General features: G+C 40.2%; 1 protein-coding gene across 2 annotated transcripts in view; it reads right to left on the minus strand.

The window, feature by feature from the left end:
* DNER (delta/notch like EGF repeat containing) overlaps nucleotides 1-20,275 on the minus strand; it is a 365,099-nt gene that overhangs the window by 8,665 nt on the left and 336,159 nt on the right. For both annotated transcript variants that reach the window (XM_024243941.2, XM_054549923.2), the window contains one exon: nucleotides 1,880-2,126. In XM_024243941.2, the coding sequence (XP_024099709.2) occupies nucleotides 1,880-2,126 (247 nt within the window). The remainder of the gene's footprint in view (nucleotides 1-1,879; nucleotides 2,127-20,275) is intronic.

Below are 20,275 nucleotides of genomic sequence, written 5' to 3' on the forward strand. Positions count from 1 at the left end.
TACTATGCAGCTGTAAAAAATGATGAGTTCATGTCCTTTGTAGGGACATGGATGAAACTGGAAATCATCATTCTCAGTAAACTACCACAAGGACAAAAAACCAAACACCTCATGTTCTCACTCATAGATGAGAATTGAACAATGAGAACACATGGACACAGGAAGGGGAACATCACATTCTAGGGACTGTTGTGGGGTGGGGGGAGGGGGGAGGGATAGCATTAGGAGATATACCTAATGCTAAATGGCAAGTTAATGGGTGCAGCACACCAGCATGGCACATGTATACATATGTAACTAACGTGCACATTGTGCACATGTACCCTAAAACTTAAAGTATAATTAAAAAAAAAAAAAAGTCCTTAAAGGAAACAAGATGGAGATGAAAAGGACGGAAAACAGAAAGGATGTGGATATGTGCTGTTGAGATAGAAAACCCAGGGTTTTTTGTTTTTGTTTTGAGACAGAGTCTCTATCTGTCGACCAGTCTGGAGTGCAGTGGTGCCATCTCAGCTCACTGCAACCTCCGACTCCCAGGTTCAAGCAATTCTCCTTCCTCACCCTCCAGAGTAGCTAGGATTACAGGCGCCCACCACCATGCCCGGCTAATTTTTGTATTTTTAGTAGAGATGGGGTTTCACCAAGTTGGCCAGGCTGGTGTTGAACTCCTGACCTCAAGTGATCCACCTACCTTGGCCTCCCAAAGTGCTGGGATTACCGGTGGGAGGCACCACACCCGGCCAGGTCTTCTCATGTCTTGACCGATACCAACATAGGACATCCCAAGATAGATCATACAGCTCCCAGTTCCCTTGAGCCCCAATCTTAAGGCACCAAGCTCAGCCCACTTTTCACTACAGCACACTTACTTTCTGAATTGTGTGCTTGAGATTATTCAATTAACAAAAGAAGAGATGGCTTACTTCAACAAACAATATTGCTATTTTTGGAACACATACTCTGCAAAAGTCAGTAAAATGTTATCTTAGTTGATTGTTTAATGTTATATAATAGATTTGGAGAAGTAAATATGGGGTTTTCTGTTCATACCATCTTTCATATTTGTAATGGATGCTGGGCTTAATACCTAGGTGATGGGTTGATCTGTGCAGCAAGTCACCATGGCACAAGTTTACTTATGTAACCAAACTGCTCATCCTGCGCATGTACCCCGGAACTTAAAACAAAAGTTGAAGGAAAAAGTATATATATTTGTAATTTAATATCACTGTCATAACTCTCCAAGGAGGGAGAGTTATCCCTTTATACAGTTGAGGGAGCTATATTTGTGGAAAGTTAAAAGATCTGTCTAAACTACCGAGTCAGGGAACGGAGTCATTAAGACTCAAAGCTATACCTCACCAGAACTTACACTCTTTCTATGACACCACACTAACTCCTTGTCCCTCTGGAGTCTTTCTTCCAGAAAAGGATACTGATTTATAAATATTCACTCTAAAAGTAGAAAGATAGCTCTTTAGCCTTCTTTTACTAGGCCCTTAAGTCAAATGAAATAATTTATATGTTGACTGTTTGAAGAGCAACAGGGCAAAAGACATTCCCCAAAAAGATTCAACAAAAAAGTTTTCAATACACAGTGATTACGAATCAGATATTTATAGTCACAGAGCAACCCAAATTAGATGAACAAACATATTCAATGTAAACAAAACAAAACAAAACAAAAGGAAAAGCTAGCAGCAAATTAAAAGGAGTGCTTATCAAGTGGCCAAATGATCTATCCCCGAATACAATGTGGAACCTGTTTCATTCTTTAAAATTTCCTCCTTGCAAATGGAAAGTCCTGTGTATAACATGACCCTGTTCCCAAGAATGCACATGTGAAGGCAGCATTCCCCACACCGCCCCCGCAGCCAACCTGGCATGCCGGATGGATGCAATGGCATTGCTGAACTCGCTGTCGATGCTGCGGCAGTTGTAGAACTCCTCATAGGCTGGCCTGGAAGAACCCTGGTATTCAATGCGGCTGATGCGGCAAATCCCCACAATCAGGATGATCAGCATAAGGATGAAGGCCACGCAGAGGGCTCCAATGATGATGTAGAGGGAGTGCCGCGGCATGTTGGTGAGGCTCTCCGCCATGTGCCCGGACTTCCATTGGAGGTCTGCAGGCAAAAATAAGCAAATGGCTGGGTATGAGTTGTGACCTTTGAGAATGTGAAGGCCTTTTTCATCTTTGCATAGATAACTTAAAACCTAAGGGCCATTCAAACTTGGAAGACTTATTTTCTACGGATTATCCAGACCCAGGGTTAATAGCCTTACTACATAAGGATTTCTTAAGAATAACTAAGAAAAACCACAGGCCAGGCGCGGTGGCTGACGGCTGTAATCCCAGCACTTTGGGAGGCTGAGGCAGGTGGATCACTTGAGGTCAGGAGTTCCAGACCAGCCTGGCCAACATGGTAAAACCCCATCTCTACTAAAAATACAAACATTAGCTGGGCATGGCGGTGGATGTCTGTAATCCCAGCTACTCGGGAGGCTGAGGCAGTAGAATCACTTGAACTCGGAAGGCGGAGGTTGCAGTGAGCCAAGATCGCACCACTGCACTCCAGCCTGGGCGACAGAGTGAGACTCCGTCAAACAAAAAAAGAAAAACCAGAAATATGCCACAGAAAAACAAAGGATATAAGGAGGAACTCATCAAAAAAATACAAATAGAAAATTACTTGGCTTCAGAATTACAAAAAAGTGCAATTCCTCTACCAGCTCCCAAATATTACTTTAAAATTATAACCACAGTTGGCAAGGGTACCCAGAAATAAGGACTACAAGTTGATACATAACCCTTTCATTTACCAATTAGCATATGCTCTGACCCAGATATTCCCATTTTAGGATTTATGCTGTGGAAGTAGCCCAGGAAATGCATAAAGCCTTAAGTGTGAAGATGCTCATCTTAGTATCACAATTTTTTAATGTTATCACCTATTCCATATTTAGAAAAAGGCTCAGAAAATCACACAGACAACCATGTACTCACTGCTCAGTTAATAATCTTAATATTTTACCATTTTCCTTTAGATTTTTTTCAGATAGTTTTTTAAAAAGAAATAAAATATGGCTGGGTGTGGTGGCTCATGCTTGTAATCCCAGCACATTGGGAGGCCAAGGCAGGCAGATTGTTTTGAGCTTAGGAGTTTGAGACCAGCCTGAGCAGTATGGCAAAACCCTTTCTCTACAAAAAATACAAAAATTAGCCAGGCATAGTGGCACATGCCTGTGGTCCCAGCTACTCAGGAAGCTGAGGCTAGAGAATCACTTGAACCTGGGAGATGGAGGTTGCAGTGAGCCAAGATCACACCCACACACTCCAGTCTGGGCAACAGAGTGAGACCCTGTCTCAAAAGAAGAAAAAAAACACACACACAAATATAGCTAGAGTTCCCTCACCCCATACTCTCTCTCCATTCCACCAGCAACAACATAATTTATAAAAGTCAAAAAATAAAAACCTAAACATTTAACACTCAGTGAGATGAAAAGATATCCACTAAACAACAAAAGAATAAAAGCATGTTACCAAACAGGATCTACTTGGACAGTACAATAATTTGACAATATCTTATGAGTTTAAAATGTCTATATACACATTGAAAAGGTCAAAAGGATAGTACAATAATGATGGCAAACATATATTGATTTCTTATTATAAACTAAACTCTTTAAAAACAGCTCATTTAATCATTATAACCACCAGAAGATACATTATTCTCTCTCCCTACTTTACAAAGGAGGCCTAGAGAATTGACATCACTTGGAGTGAATGCCTCTGACACAAGTCAGGATCTGAGGTCTTGGCCTTTGCACAGCAACATACTAACAACAGTGATCTCTAAAAGACAGGATTAAAAATGATTATTTTCCTCTGTATATGTCTGAGTCTTTTCCAGATTTTTAAAAATAAGAATGTATTCCTTTTCCAATAAAGAAATATGCAATACATTATTTAAACAAGACATTTGTAGGATCATCTTCCAGCATAAGAGTGGAAATAGTATCAGCCTTGGGATCACACCAACCTTGCTTTCAATCCAGCTTCTACATTTACTTGATCTTCTTGAGCTTTGGTTTCTTTGTTTGTAAAATGGAAATAACAACATATACCCCATTGGCTTGCTGCAGCATGAGTTAGGAACCATGTTTTTAAAACATTTAAAACTTTTTAACTTTCTAAAAAGTTAAAAAAAAAAAGTTTTAACTTCCTAAAAAGTTAAAAAATAAGTTTTAACCTTTCAAAAAAGTTTTAAAAAAGTTTAACTTTCCAAAAAAGTTTTAAAAAAGAGTTTTAACTTTCTAAAAAGTTAAAAAAGAGTTTTAACTTTCTAAAAAGTTAAAAAAGAGTTTTAACTTTCTAGAAAGTTAAAAAAGAGTTTTAACTTTCTAGAAAGTTAAAAAAGAGTTTTAACTTTCTAGAAAGTTAAAAAAGAGTTTTAACTTTCTAGAAAGTTAAAAAAGAGTTTTAACTTTCTAGAAAGTTAAAAAAGAGTTTTAACTTTCTAGAAAGTTAAAAAAGAGTTTTAACTTTCTAGAAAGTTAAAAAAGAGTTTTAACTTTCTAGAAAGTTAAAAAAGAGTTTTAACTTTCTAGAAAGTTAAAAAAGAGTTTTAACTTTCTAGAAAGTTAAAAAAGAGTTTTAACTTTCTAGAAAGTTAAAAAAGAGTTTTAACTTTCTAGAAAGTTAAAAAAGAGTTTTAACTTTCTAGAACGTTAAAAAAGAGTTTTAACTTTCTAGAACGTTAAAAAAGAGTTTTAACTTTCTAGAACGTTAAAAAAGAGTTTTAACTTTCTAGAACGTTAAAAAAGAGTTTTAACTTTCTAGAACGTTAAAAAAGAGTTTTAACTTTCTAGAACGTTAAAAAAGAGTTTTAACTTTCTAGAACGTTAAAAAAGAGTTTTAACTTTCTAGAACGTTAAAAAAGAGTTTTAACTTTCTAGAACGTTAAAAAAGAGTTTTAACTTTCTAGAACGTTAAAAAAGAGTTTTAACTTTCTAGAACGTTAAAAAAGAGTTTTAACTTTCTAGAACGTTAAAAAAGAGTTTTAACTTTCTAGAACGTTAAAAAAGAGTTTTAACTTTCTAGAACGTTAAAAAAGAGTTTTAACTTTCTAGAACGTTAAAAAAGAGTTTTAACTTTCTAGAACGTTAAAAAAGAGTTTTAACTTTCTAAAAAGTTAAAAAAGAGTTTTAACTTTCTAAAAAGTTAAAAAAGAGTTTTAACTTTCTAAAAAGTTAAAAAAGAGTTTTAACTTTCTATAAAGTTAAAAAAGAGTTTTAACTTTCTATAAAGTTAAAAAAGAGTTTTAACTTTCTATAAAGTTAAAAAAAAAAGTTTTAACTTTCTATAAGGTTAAAAAAAAAAGTTTTAACTTTCTAAAAAGTTAAAAAAAAAGTTTTAACTTTCTAAAAAGTTAAAAAAAAAGTTTTAACTTTCTAAAAAGTTAAAAAAAAAAAAGTTTTAACTTTCTAAAAAGTTAAAAAAAAAAGTTTCAACTTTCTAAAAAAGTTAGAGTCCACTCCTGGACATGTGGTGGTGGTCCCTAAAGAGGACCAGCTGTGGTGGTGGAGGAGGGAAAGATAAAGGGTCACATGCTGTTCCCTAAGGCACATGCTCTGAGCTGAGGATTACTGAGCATGGCCCTGTGTCCTTCCTAAAAGCACCAACCTGTATTAGCAGGAAAAACTGGAAGGACACAATGTAATCTCTGTGATTGGCGTAGGTCAAGAACATCAAGTTATTTCCTGTTTATAGATCTGCACCCAAATGAAACTATCTAGATAGTGTATACAAGATTTGAAAGGAAATTGTGGAAATTTTAAAAAGCTAGGTAAGACCAAACAGAAGCTGAACTCATATGGAAAAAAGGATGCTTTCTCTACTTTACTCACACCACCACCACCACCATTCCACACTTCCCCACCCACACCAGGACATCATTTTCATGGTAGAATTCCAAGTGCCTGCAAATGAGATTCAGAGGTTAGTGGAAATGGAAATGAGCCTGTCTTTCCATGAAATCCACAGGACTCTTCTCACTGTTTCATTATCGTTGAGAGTATTTGTGGCCTCTGGATACTCACACCTTCATCTTAGCTGTATCTTCAGTCATCATAGATCTAAGAATCACAATTAGCTATTCCTTACCTTGAAAAGCTGCAGTCAGTCTGAAGAAGAGCACAGATAGACACCCAAACAGGGGGCCAGGCCTGCAGACCCTCTTTCTAGAAGCTAACAGAAAAATGACCCACGTGCCCAGCCTGGATGCTTCCTGAGAATTTGAGAACAGATGAATAATGTGATTTCTGAGTTTGCATCCAGACCCTCCTGAATATTTCACCAAAACCTTTGAAGCCTGGTTTGTCATTTGAGTCTGCCTGCCTGAGCTCATAAGGCCCACAGAGCTTAGCAAAACTAAATGACCATTACTGCATTGACTGCTTCATTTAAGCCAACTCACACACAGGCAGACAGAGTAACATAAATCACCAGAAACAAACAGTCACGATGGAAGGGAGGTGTTTGGGGAAAGCAGAACCAAGGCTCAATCCCCAAATCTGCAGCCATCTCATTTGGCAATACCTGGTGTGCATTGAGAGAGACAACTCATTTTTCTGGCTGAAAAAGCGTGATTCACTTCATTTCCAAGTATTATAACATTCTCTAAAAAATTCAGTTGCAGGCAGGAGTCCAACACTCAGCAGAGTATGTTATAACATCCATTTAGCATCAACACAAGGGCAGCCAGTACTATGTTTCTCCTCCAACTCGGTAGAGTGCTCAGATCTGATCACTATGGAAGATCACACGAGTTCTTGATGAGTTCTTGCAGTCTATGCATAAGCTTCATAGAATTAACTTACACATCACATCAATTGTGTATACACAGTGAGTGCACAACCACATGGCCACTAAAGTGAAAAAAAACAACCATACTGGGCTATGTGCTCAGTGCAGTGTCCCAGGTCTGACTGCTTGCATTTATGACCATCTGCTCCATTTCCCAAAACTCTGTATTCCAAGCTGTTCGGACTTTTGGAAAAACTTTCTCAAGATTTCTCCTAAAAGCTCTGCTTTCCTCTCTCCCCCTGCCCTTTTCTTTAAAGCTAGATCCCACCTCACTGTCATCTAAAACTTTTTTGATACAAATCACTGTGGCTACCTTACAGGCTAATTGGTTTAGTAGCTGGGATGGATCTGGCTAAGTCCAACGCCAGGTCTGAGAGACAGCAAATTTATCTATGCCAGGTGCCTGCAACCACCATCTCTCAGTCCAGATGCTATCCTCATAAGTCATTGCTTTGCTGCATCCCAGGAGTCTCATCACATGAGTCGTTGACTACGTTGGCTACAGCATGGCACTGGGAAGAATTGTGAACCAGAATATGCCAGATGGGTTCATCTCATCAGCCCCAGCAGGTGCATGACCAGGAATGCATGTGCACGAGCTGCTCTAGAAAAATGTCACACTTGTGAGTCTGACAGATCATTTTCATTTTTTTAAACTAAATTTGTTTGAGGTGTTGTATTTTCCAAAGTGCTTTTGCATTAAACATTTCAGTTGGCCCTAAACAAACACCTTGAGCTAGGCAGAGGTGCTAAACTTGGACCTGCTGCTCAAGGTGAGGCAGACAGTCAGTGGCCAAGCTGAGAATAAAATCAGACCCACCTCCACTCTGCCAGAAAGAGATTCCAGTCAATTTACATATTGCGTCTAAAATACACAGCCCATATCTATTTTTTAATTTACCTAGATGAATGTAGCTATGCTAATTTGCTTACCTATGTTATTTTTTAAAAGAGCAAAAGTGAGACTGTTTCTTAAGAAGATGTTACTTAGCTTAATAATTTTTAAGACTACTTGTTGCCTAGAACAATTGTGAGGAGGGATGTCAAATTACTTTGTTTTCTATAGCTAAAGGTTAGCAGGACAATCAAAGCAGTCAGTGAGACTGAAAAAGATTAACAACTCTTGTTAATCTCTGGAAGAGGAATGAATGTGAAAAGGGAATGAAAGAGATCATCTCCTTTATGGGGATCCATTCACTGAGCACATTAATTAAGGACCTACTATGTGCCAGGCACAGTGCTGAGTGACAGGGATGGAAAGCAAGGGAAAATAGAGAGAAAAGTAGGCTCATGTAGTCCCCAGTTTTCTGAGGGATGCAGGGATCAGGCAAATGATCCCCAAAACAAAGTAAAAGTACAACTGTGCTGTGTCTACAAGGGACGAGCTCTTCAGTGCAGCAGGAGGACAGGAGATATTTTACCTCACTGACTGCCAAGAGAGCTTGCACAACAGGAGCCCTTACGGAGTTAAGTTCTAAGTATGAGCGGGCACTAACCAGGGATGGGCAAGAGCAGAGGGGAGACTGCACAGGCAAAGAACCACGGTGAGCACAGGCCTGTGGGAGGGGGGTGAGGGAGAAGAACAAGGGCTGGAAGGACAGCATGGCTGCTTGAGAGAGAGGCAGAGAGTGGCCGCAGCAAGGAGAAGGGATCTCCTTGCAGGGTAGGGCAGTGTGGCCTTGGGTCTTTAGTCACTTATTCATTTTAATAGGAGCTTGGCACTGTCAGGGTTGGAAACAGTGGGAGGGAGGGTCTGAGTGTTCCAATTTGCACTTTGAAAAGATCCTTCTGGCAGTGCATGAAGAAAGGGTTTGAGGAGCAAGGACAGAGGCCGGTTCAGAGGCTCCTGTAGGACGGGGCAGAGTTAGTGGTAACTTGACCTGTGGTGATGGGCATGGAGACAGAGAGAGGGGAATGGATGTGAATGCTGTGTTAGGGGGGAATCAACCAGACTAAATGCAGCTTGTACAGATAGGCCAATGAGGGGAGAGAAACCAGGAGGCCAATTCCTGGTTTCCTGGCTTTTATCGCTGGATGGATGAGGTGCTGTAGCCGAGTGAGACAACCAGATTTGAGAGGAAGATCCTGAGTTTGGTTTTATACATGTTAAATTGGAAGTACCAATTCTGGACATGGGCTTTGGGAAAGAACATATAACTAAATCTTCAAAAGCAATCGCAACAAATGCAAAAATTGACAAGTGAGACCTAATACAAGTGAGACCTAATTAAACTAAAGAGCACAGCAAAAGAAACTATTGACAGAGTAAACAGACAACCTACAGAAGAGGAGAAAATATTCACAAATGATGCATCCAAGAAAGGTCTAATATCCAGAATCTGTAAGAAACTTCAACAATTGAACAAACAAAAACCAAATAACCTCATTCAAAAGTGGGCAGGAGATATGCAAAGACACTTCTTGAAAGAAAGCATATAAGTGGCCAACAAACACGAAAAAATGCTCAACATCACTAATTATCAGAGAAATGCAAATCAAAACCACAGTAAGATAACCATGTCCCACCAGTCAGAATGGCGATGATTAAAAAGTCAAAAAAACAGATATTGGCAAGGCTGAGAGAAAAAGGGAACATGGTGTTGGTGGAAATGTAAATTAGTTCAGCCACTGTGGAAAGCAGTTTGAAGATTTCTCAAAGAACTTAGAACTACTACTCAACTCAGCAATCTCGTTACTGGGTATGTATCCAAAAGAAAACGAATTGTTCTACCAAAAAAGCACAGGCGCTTGCACGTTCACTGCAGCACTATTCACAATAGCAAAGATACAGAATTAACCAAGGTGCCCATCAATGATGGATTGAATAAAGAAAATGTGGTACATATACAGCATGGAATACCATGCAGCCACAAAAAAGAGTGAAATCATGTCCTTTGCAGCAATATGGATGCAGCTGAAGGCCATTATCCTAAGTGAATTAACATAGCAGAAAAACAAACACCACATGTTCTCACTTATAAGTGGGAGCTGGCCAGGCATGGTGGCTCACACCTGTAATCCCAGCAGTTTGGGAGGCCGAAGCAGGTGGATAGCTTTGATCTTAGGAGTTCCAGACCAGCCTGGCCAACATGGCGAAACCCCATCTCTACTAAAAATACAAAAAAAATAGCCGGGTGTCATGGTACATTCCTGTAATCCCAGCTACTTGGAAGGCTGTGGCACAAGAATGGCTTGAGCCTGGGAAGCGAAGGGTGCAGTGAGCTGAGATTGCACCAGTGAACTCCAGCCTGGGTGAGACCCTGTCTTAAAAAAGAAAAAAAAATAGGAGCTAAACATCGGGTACTTGTGGACATAGAAGCCACAAAAATAGACATTAGGGACTACTAGGGAAGAAGGAAAGGAAGGGGGGAAATGGTTAAAAAACTAATGGGGACTATAGTCAGTACCCGGGTGACAGGATCATTCATATCCCAAACCTCAGCATCACACAATGTACCCAGGGAAAAACCTGCACATGTGCTCCTTGAATCTAAAATAAAAGTTGAATAAACAAATTAATAAATTGGAAGTACCTTTAAGACACCCAAGCAGTTATGTCTAATAGTTAAATTTTGATGTTTAGCTCATCATTTTGGTTAGTAAGAGCTGATATTTACTGAGGGTTCAATTTGTGCTGGACACTAAGTGTTAAGGTGTTAACTCACCTATTCCTCCTATAATGCTTTGAGGTAGACACTATTATTACCTTCATTTTATATAGGAAGCAACTGAGACTCTAAGAGGAAAGCTATGTGCCCAGGGTTACACACATAGTAAGTGGCAGCCACTGAGTTTAAGCCCAGGTGCTCTGGTTCTAAAGCCACACACTTCAATCAATAAGGAATGTTTTCCAAACTGTAGATCATAGAAATCAATGTAATGGGGCCAGACTCACATTAAAAAAAAAAAATTAGAGAACTATTTCAGAGTTTGTCACACTTATAAAAAGTTAAGTATTATTTTATGTTGTGTGTGTTTGTGTGTATATTAGGCTGTGTGTCACATGCAGCATCAAGATGTAAAACATACTACTTACTGTGGGTTGCACTCAAAAGGCATGAAAAGCATTTCCCTATGATGTACACATCCATCAGTACTCTTCAGAGAGGCAGTGGAAAGTTCCTCCTCATGAGATTTTTTGGAATAAAAAAGTCAAGATCGAATTACATCAATAACAACTATCTATCTATATAATGCCTGTGGTCCTATAATATTCTGTACTTGCAGCAAATTGGTTATTAACCCAAAAGTATCTAGTTTACCAAGATTCCATCAGAGATGGGAAATTTCATTTTCAGCAGATGCCCAGAGACTTCTAGTTGTTCAAAGAGAAAGACAGCTGATGATAATAATTAAAGTAATCATTTATTAAGTATCTACTATGTACCAGCCACTGAACAATATTGGTTACATTTACTATCCCATTTATCAAGGCCTAAGGCTCAGAGACCTTGTTTTCTGGCCCAGGGATAAATACCTGAGCTAGAATTCAAAACAGCTCAACTCACAGAATTGAGTTATCAACCACAAAACTCCACAACAGCATTCTTTCCACTCAATCAGTACGCTTTCCCCACATCTAGCCACAATCCCTCCCTGAGAAGTAGAGGATGCATTCCTGGTGTTCCAAGTATGTACTAAAGGTAATTATGGATTCAGCGGGATTTGCAAGTTACCCTTGGACCCCACCACCATTGCTTCCAAGGGGAAAATTTCTAAAAGGCAAAAAGCCAACTTATAATGAAATGCTCATGAAAAGTTAAAAGATAATCACCAACCAAAATCAAAATATTAAATGCAAAAACCCCTTGACAATTTTATCTTTGAGAATTTCTACTATTGATATTCTTACATAAGTAAGCACAAAGATGCTGCTATGATCTGAATGTATGTGACTCCCAAGCTTAAATGTTGCAACCTAATCAATACAGTTAGGCATTGTGTCCCCACCCAAATCTCATCTTGAATTGTAATCCCTATAATCCTCATAATCCCCACATATCAAGGGAGAGACAGGTGGAAGTAACTGAATCATGGGGGCGGTTCCCCCATGCTGTTCTCATGAAAGTGAGTTCTCACAAGATCTGATGGTTTTATAAGGGGTTCTTCCCTATTCACTCAACATTTCTCCTTCCTGCCAGCTTGTGAAGAAGGTGCCTTGCTTCCCCTTCACCTTTTGCCATGATTGTAAGTTTCCTGAGACCTTCCCAGCCATGCTGAAATGTGAGTCTATTAAACTTCTTTCCTTTATAAATTACCCCATCTCAGGCAGTTCTTTATAACAGTATGAAAACAAACTAATAAACTAATCAACGAAGCAATGGTATTAAGAGATGTAGTCTTTGGGAAGTGATTAAGTCATGAGGGCTCTGCCTTCATGCACTAGGTTAATGTCCTTATAAAAAAGGCCCAAGAGAGCCACCTTGCCCTTCCACCATGTGAAGACACTGCCAGAAGGCCCTGTCTATGACGAATGGGCCCTTATCAGACACTAGATCTGCCAGTGCCTTGCTCTCAGACTTCTCAGCCTCCAGAACTGTGAGCAATTACTTACTGTAAGGTATTTTGTTATAGTATCCCAAGCAAACTAAGACAGGTGCATATATAGAATATTCATTCTAGTATTGCTTTGAATAACAAAACCCCTCAAATGTATTATCTATCAATGGGGGTCTGATTAAATAAATTTTGGAGATGCTAAAGAATGGAAATACCATGTGACATTTTAAAAAGTGTCGTAGATCTGCATAAGGTAGTGTGGGTGCACCTTCGGGATATACTGTTACACATAAAAGCAATATGTTGAAGAGTGTGTATAAAACTCTCATTTGTACAGGATAAAATAGGAACTTATCTATTGACTGATGCATCTAGAAGAATACGCAATAAATGTCTAACAGTAGACACCTTTAAGGAGTGAGGTGGGGATCTGGATAAGGAGAGATATTTATTAATTTTATTTTTTAAACATCTTGGTTTACACAAAAATGAGAACCAAAGAAGCCAACCTATTTGCATAATAAGAACTGCCCATATAATATAATCATTTGATACATTTCTTTAACCATTATTAAATCCCATCTATTGTTAAAGGAAGAGGCCCAAGACATCCATCTATACTTCACCTCTGGCCCCAGGATGAGTTACATTCCCTTTCCCTGGTTGTCTAGAGGTGGCTGTGCAAAGCCTTACAGTGATTCATCATATATTCAAACCTGCCCTCAGATTACAAGCTCCCAAAGGCAGGGTATGTTTCATTAACCTTTATATTCCAGAACTACACTCATTGCTTGACAATAAAGAGCCACTGATTCCTGATTGAATGCATAAATCTAAGATAGCCTATTTGCCTATTTCTCAACTGCAAAATATCATTAATTCAATAGTTTAACTGTATTTAACCATAGATTCAACTGTTTAATATACAAAACTGGCCAACTGTCAGTCAGCGAGGTTAACTATAACTCTAACTTTATAAAGCTTACACAAACAAAGCAAAACACACCAACACTGCTATGTCAAGATTTATAGAAATTTTGATTTTTAGACCTTCATTCTAGGAAGGCATATTTTCCCTTTATTATAATTCAGAAAAAATTATAATCCGTCCCAAGGTGGTAAAAATGAATGGCAGAGAATTAAAACTTCACTGATGTTGTTCTGTTAATTTCCAGAACTGTGGGTTTGCATTTGCCTTAAAACATGTGTAAATCATTATAGCTATTTGAACGATTCTATTAGGATGGTCCTGGATCAATCTTCTTGATAGTTTTGATAAATCTGTGTGGTCTGTTAGATTTCTGCTTCTTATTACTGACTGGTGACCAGATAATTACCCTAAAGGTGCAAATGACTAGGGTGATGCGTTAACAGATAAAATTAATTCTACCTCATCCCCAAATATTGTAATATTTAAGAACAAATAGAGAGAGGAACGAGATACCATTGACGGGTGGTATGAAAGGCAGAATAAGGGTCTCCTGAAGATGTCCTAATGCCCAATACATTATATGGCAAAAATGACTTTGCAAATGTGATTAAATTGAGATCTTGAGATGGAGAAATTATTCTGGATTATCTGGACAAGCTCAATGCAACCATAAGAGTCCTAATAAGTGAAAGAAGGAGGTAGGAGAGTTGACAATTGAGTGATGAGAATGAAAGCAGAGGTCAAAATGACATGATTTCTGACTTTGAAGGAGGCAGAAGGGACCATGAGCCAAGAAATGTGAGCAGCCTTAAGGTTAGAAAAGGCAAGGGGAGACAAGTTCTCCCCTAGAGCCTCCAGAAGGAAGACAGCCCTGCTGGTCCCTTGATTTTAGCCCAATGAGGCCCATTTTGGACTTTTGCCTTCCAGAACTGTAACGTGATAGATCTGTGTCGTTTTAAGCCACTCAATTTGTGGTAATTTGTTACAGTGACAAGAGGAAACTAATACAGATGGTCAGGGAAGGCACCTTTGAACTGAGACCTGAATGAGAAGAAGGCAGCTGTGCTAAGATCTGAAGGAAGAGAGCTCCAGGCATAGGGAACAGCATGGGTGAAGGTCCTGAAGGCAGGGATGACTTTGACCTGCTCAAGGAAGGGAAAGCAGGACACTGTGGCTACAGCAGAGGGAGCAAGGAAGAGAGGCAAGCAATGTGGTCTCCAAAGGCAGTGATCGAGTTAATAGAAGCCTCCTTTATTTCCTCGGGTGACTCAGCAGCCCTTCAGCACCACGTAGCTATGTGGGCCATGGTTCTCTGTGTACGTCTGAGCTTTTCTGTTTAGATCTACTGACTAGACTTTGAGATATCCAGGCATCCTCCTCTTGGTTTCTGGATACTTCAGAGGATCACAGATGCTCAGGGTTAGAAAGAGACCTCAGAGGCCGTGGTTCCCATGGCTCACGCAGGACTAGAGGCCTCTTACAGGTTCCCTGCCCACCAAATGTACGAATTCTGTGTCCACTCCGGATCCTGGGATTCATTCCATTGATTCAGACCCAATTATCTAGACATAAGCCACTGGCTTCAGCTATGTGTCATCCGTAAACCTCACACACATGATCTCCTTTCCATATACTCAGGTCATGGTTAGAAATATCCAGTGCTGGGACCTGGCAGAGCCTAATCTGTAATTAAATTTAGTTTTGATACCTTTGGTCCTATAGAGAAATATAAATGAGATCATCAAATGGAAGATGATAGAGTGAGTGAACAGAGCGTCCAGGTATGCACTGAGATGTGTAATGTACCCTATCACACCCAGCCTCTCAGAATAGCCACTGTCCTGGGCTGTAGGCAGCATATAAAAAGACAATTGCTGAAGGTTAATCCTCCCTGGGAGTAGCTCATAGCATAAGAGGTATAGTACTATAGAAAAAATAAAAGAAAGATCAACCAGTATTTATTTAGTGTCTACTGAACAGCAGAAATCTGTACATTTGCCTCATGTAATCCTCACAGCAACCAGCATGGGAAGCCTTCCTATAATCAAGTGAGAAAGACAAGGCTCCCAGAAGTAAATTTGTTTTTCCAGGTTACATAGTTAGAATATGATGGAGCTTGAATTTGAAGTCGACTTTGATCTTTTCGTTATTCCATATTTTGCCTATATTATCATCACCAGAAGAAGTAAACTTTAGATTTTTTACAATGATAGGATTTCACTTCAAAATTTCTTGATGATATCCTGTGTGTTCCTGACTTTTCATCTATACTCTCCTATATATTTATCTTCATGAATCCCATTTTAAAGTTATAAGTAGATATTACTCTGCCCTAAAGGCACAAAATGTGTCAATTTGTCATACTAAACTTTAGAATGAAAACTGATCCCATTTTGTGGAAAAGTAAACTGAGGCTCAGCACAAGCAAATGCAGTCATAACAACGAGTGCCTTGGCCATGATAAGAACCAAGGTCCTGCTGATCCAAGTCTGGAATCCTTTCCACCAGCAGATTCCACCAGACTGGACTTAACATCCTATAACTACATTCCCTTAGAATTTTACCATTGAAATCCTTTTCAGTCCCTTGTCTCTCTCTTCAACAAGAAAGTAGTTCTCATCCATCTTTAGCAAGGAAAGTTAATTCTAAGCCCACTCCGTATGAGAGCAATTGAGAATGCTAAGCGGAAGGCCTATAATAATTACACACTTCACACTTTGGCTACATGAACCAAGAAGAAAGACAGTGAGTGAACAGGTGAGAGGCTAAATCATATCCTCAGCCTCTTTATCAAGTTGATCAAACTGATGTTGGAGAATGTGGTCAAGTTGGTCAAGTTGATGTCAGAGAATGTGGTCCACATTTGGACAAGAGAGTTTCCTAATACTGGCCACCCTCTACATTAGACAAACACTGAGAATGAGATGAACCTATCCAGCCATAGGCAGCCAGAACCACCAGTGAGGGCCTGGTCTTGTGACATAGAGAGAACGAGTAGAGACAGCAGACAGATCAGGATGAGTGACACAGACAGACAGGCAGGCAAGCAGGCAGGCAGGGCTGTGGGTACTGATTTGCATCCTTCCAAATTCACACAGAAGACAAGTTTTCTTTATCTGTCAAAAGGTGAGTGAGCAGGTGACAGAGCATGGAAGGGAGTTCTTATGCAACTTTCCCAGGAAAAGAAGCAATCTGGAATAGGGAGGAAACATTCACCCAACCACCATGGTTAGCTTTCTTCTGCTATGAAAGATCAAATTGCCCCAGCTAATTTAAATAAGAAGACAATACCTTTCAAAGTTGAATCTTTAACAGTTCCAAAACAATTGAAAACTCGATTGCAGTCAGGCACGGTGACTCACACCTGTAATCCCAGCACTTTGGGAGGCCAAGGCAGGTGGATCATGAGGTCAAGAGATCGAGACCATCCTGGCCAACACAGTGAAACCCCTTCTCTACTAAAAATACAAAAATTAGCCAGGAGTGGTGGCACACACCTGTAATCCCAGCTACTCAGGAAGCTGAGGTAGGAGAATCACTTGAACCCAGGAGGCAGAGGTTGCAGTGAGCTGAGATCGTCCACTGCACTCCAGCCTGGATACAGCAAGACTCCCTCTCAAAAAATAAAAATAAAAAAATAAAATAAAATAAAATAAAAAAAGAAAACTGGAGGGGTGGCTGGCAAAATGGCCGAACAGCTCTGGTGTGCAGCTCCCAGCAAGATCAATGCAGAAGGTAGCTGATTTCTGCATTTCCAACTTAGGTACCTGGCTCATCTCATTGAGACTGGTTAGACAGTGGGTACAGCCCACGGAGGGCGAGCAGAAGCAGGGTGGGGTGTCGCCTCACCCAAGAAGCACAAAGGGTCAAGAAACTCCCTCCCCTAGCCAAAGGAAGCCATGAGGGACTGTGCCGTGAGGAACAGTGCACTCCAGCCCAGATACTATGCTTTTCCCATGGTCTTCACAACCCACAGACCAGGAGATTCCCTCGGGTACCTATGCCACCAGGGCCCTGGGTTTCAAGCACAAAACTGGGCAGCCATTTGGGCAGACACCAAGCTAGCTGCAGGAGTACTTTTTTTGCATACCCCAGTGGCTCCTGGAACACCAGTGAGACAGAACCTTTCACTCCCCCGGAAAGGGGGCTGAAACCAGGGAGCCAAATGGTCTAGCTTAGCAGATCCCACCCCCATGGAGCCCAGCAAACTAAGATCCACTGGCTTGAAATTCTCGCTACCAGCACAGCAGTCTGAAGTCGACCTGGGACACTGAAGCTTGGTGGGGGGAGGGGCATCCACCATTACTGAGGCTTGAGTAGGCAGTTTTCCCCTCACAGTGTAAACAAAGCTGCCTGGAAGTTCAGATTGGACGGAGCCCACCACAGCACCGCAAAGCCACTATAACCAGACTGCCTCTCTAGATTCCTCCTCTCTGTGCAGGGCATCTCTGAAAGAAAGGTAGCAGCCTCAGTAAGGAGCTTATAGATAAAACTCCCATCTCCCTGGGACAGAGCACCTGGGGGAAGGGGCAGCTGTGGGTGCAGCTTCAGCAGACTTAAATGTTCCTGCCTGCCGGCTCTGAAGAGAGCAGTGGATCTCCCAGCACAGCACTTGAGCTCTGTTAAGGGACAGGCTGCCTCCTCAAGTGGGTGCCTCCTGACAGAGAGACACCTCCCAGCAGGGGTCAACAGACACCTCATACGGGAGAACTCCGGCTGGCATCTGCCAGGTGACCCTCTGGGAAGAAGCTTCCAGAGGAAGGAACAGGCAGACATCTTTGCTGTTCCACAGCCTCCACTGGTGATACCCAGGCAAATAGTCTGGAGTGGACCTCCAGCAAACTCCAGCAAACCCATAGCAGAGGGGTCTGACTGTTAGAAGGAAAACTAACAAACAGAAAGGAATAGCATCAACATCAACAAAAAGGATGTCCACACAGAAACCCCATCCAAAGGTCACCAACATCAAAGACCAAAGGTAGATAAATCCACAAAGATGAGGAAAAACCAGCACAAAAAGGCTGAAAATTCCAAAAACCAGAATGCCTCTTCTCCTCCAAAGGATCACAACTTCTCACCAGCGAGGGAACAAAACTGGACAGAGGATGAGTTTGATGAATTGACAGAAGGAGGTTTCAGAAGGTGGGTAATAACAAACTCCTCCGAGATAAAGGAGCATGTTCTAACCCAATGCAAGGAAGCTAAGAAACTTGAAAAAAGGTTAGATGAATTTCTAACTAGAATAACCAGTTTAGAGAAGAACATAAACAACCTGATGGAGCTAAAAAATACAGCAAGAGAATTTTGTGAAGCATACACAAGTATCAACAGCCAAATAGATTAAGCAGAAGAAAGGATACAAGAGACTGAAGACCAACTTAATGAAATAAAGCATGAAGACAAGATTAGAGAAAAAAGAATGAAAAGGAATGAACAACGCCTCCAAGAAATATGGGACTATGTGAAAAGACCAAACCTGTTTGATTGGTGTACCTGAAAGTGACAGGGAGAATGGAACCAAGTTGGAAAACACTTTTTAGGATATTATCCAGGAGAACTTCCCCAACTTAGCAAGACAGGCCAACATAATTCAGAAAATACAGAGAACACCACAAAGATACTCCTCAAGAAGAGCAACCCCAAGACACATAATCATCAGATTCACCAAGGTTGAAATAAAGGAAAAATGTTAAGGGCAGCCAGAGAGAAAGGTCGGGCTACCCACAAAAGGAAGCCCATCAGACTAACAGTGGATCTCTCTGCAGAAACCCTACAAGCCAGAAAAGAGTGGGGGCCAATATTCAACATTCTGAAAGAAAAGAATTTTCAACCCAGAATTTCATATCCAGCCAACCTAAGTTTCATAAGTGAAGGAGAAATAAAATCCTTTACAGACAAGCAAATGCTGAGAGATTTTGTTACCACCAGGCCTGCCTTACAAGAGCTCCTGAAGGAAGCACTAAATATGGAAAGGAAAAACCAGTACCAGCCACTGCAAAAACATACCAAATTGTAAAGACAATTGACACTATGAAAAAACTGCATCAACTAAAGGGCAAAATAACCAGCTAGCATCATACTGACAGGAGCAAATTCAAACATAACAATACTAACCTTAAATGTAAATGGGCTAAATGCCCCAATTAAAAGACACACACTGGCAAATTGGATAGAGTCAAGACCCATTGGTGTGCTGTATTCAGGAGACCCATCTCACGTGCAAAGACACACATAGGCTCAAAATAAAGGGATGGAGGAATATTTACCAAGCAAATGGAAAGCAAATAAAGGAGGGATTTCAATCCTAGTCTCTAATAAAACAGACTTTAAACCAACAAAGATCAAAAGAGACAAAGAAGGGCATTATTACATAATGGTAAAGGGATCAATGCAACAAGAAGAGCTAACTGTCTTAAATATATATGCACCCAATAAAGGAGCACCCAGATTCATAAAGCAAGTTCTTAGAGACCTACAGAGAGAATTAGACTCCCACACAATAATAGTGGGAGACTTTAACACCCTACTGTCAATATTAGACAGATCCACGAGAGAGAAGATTAACAAGAATATTCAGGACTTGAACTCAGCTCTGGACCAAACAGACCTAATGGACATCTACAGAACTCTCCACTCCAAATCAACAGAATACACATTCTTCTCAGCACCACTTCACACTTATTCTAAAATTGACCACATAATTGGAAGTAAAACATTCCTCAGCACATACAAAAGAACGGAAATCATAACAAACAGTCTCTCAGACCACAGTGCAAACAAATTAGAACTCAGGATTAAGAAACTCACTCAAAACTGCACAACTACATGGAAACTGAACAACCTGCTCCTGAATGACTACTGGGTAAATAATGAAATTAATGCAGAAATAAATAAGTTCTTTGAAATCAATGAGAATAAAGACACAATGTACCAGAATCTCTGAGACACAGCTAAAGCAGTGTTTAGAGGGAAAT

This window comes from Pongo abelii, chromosome 11 (genome assembly GCF_028885655.2).
Source record: "Pongo abelii isolate AG06213 chromosome 11, NHGRI_mPonAbe1-v2.0_pri, whole genome shotgun sequence".
Taxonomy (NCBI): domain Eukaryota; kingdom Metazoa; phylum Chordata; class Mammalia; order Primates; family Hominidae; genus Pongo; species Pongo abelii.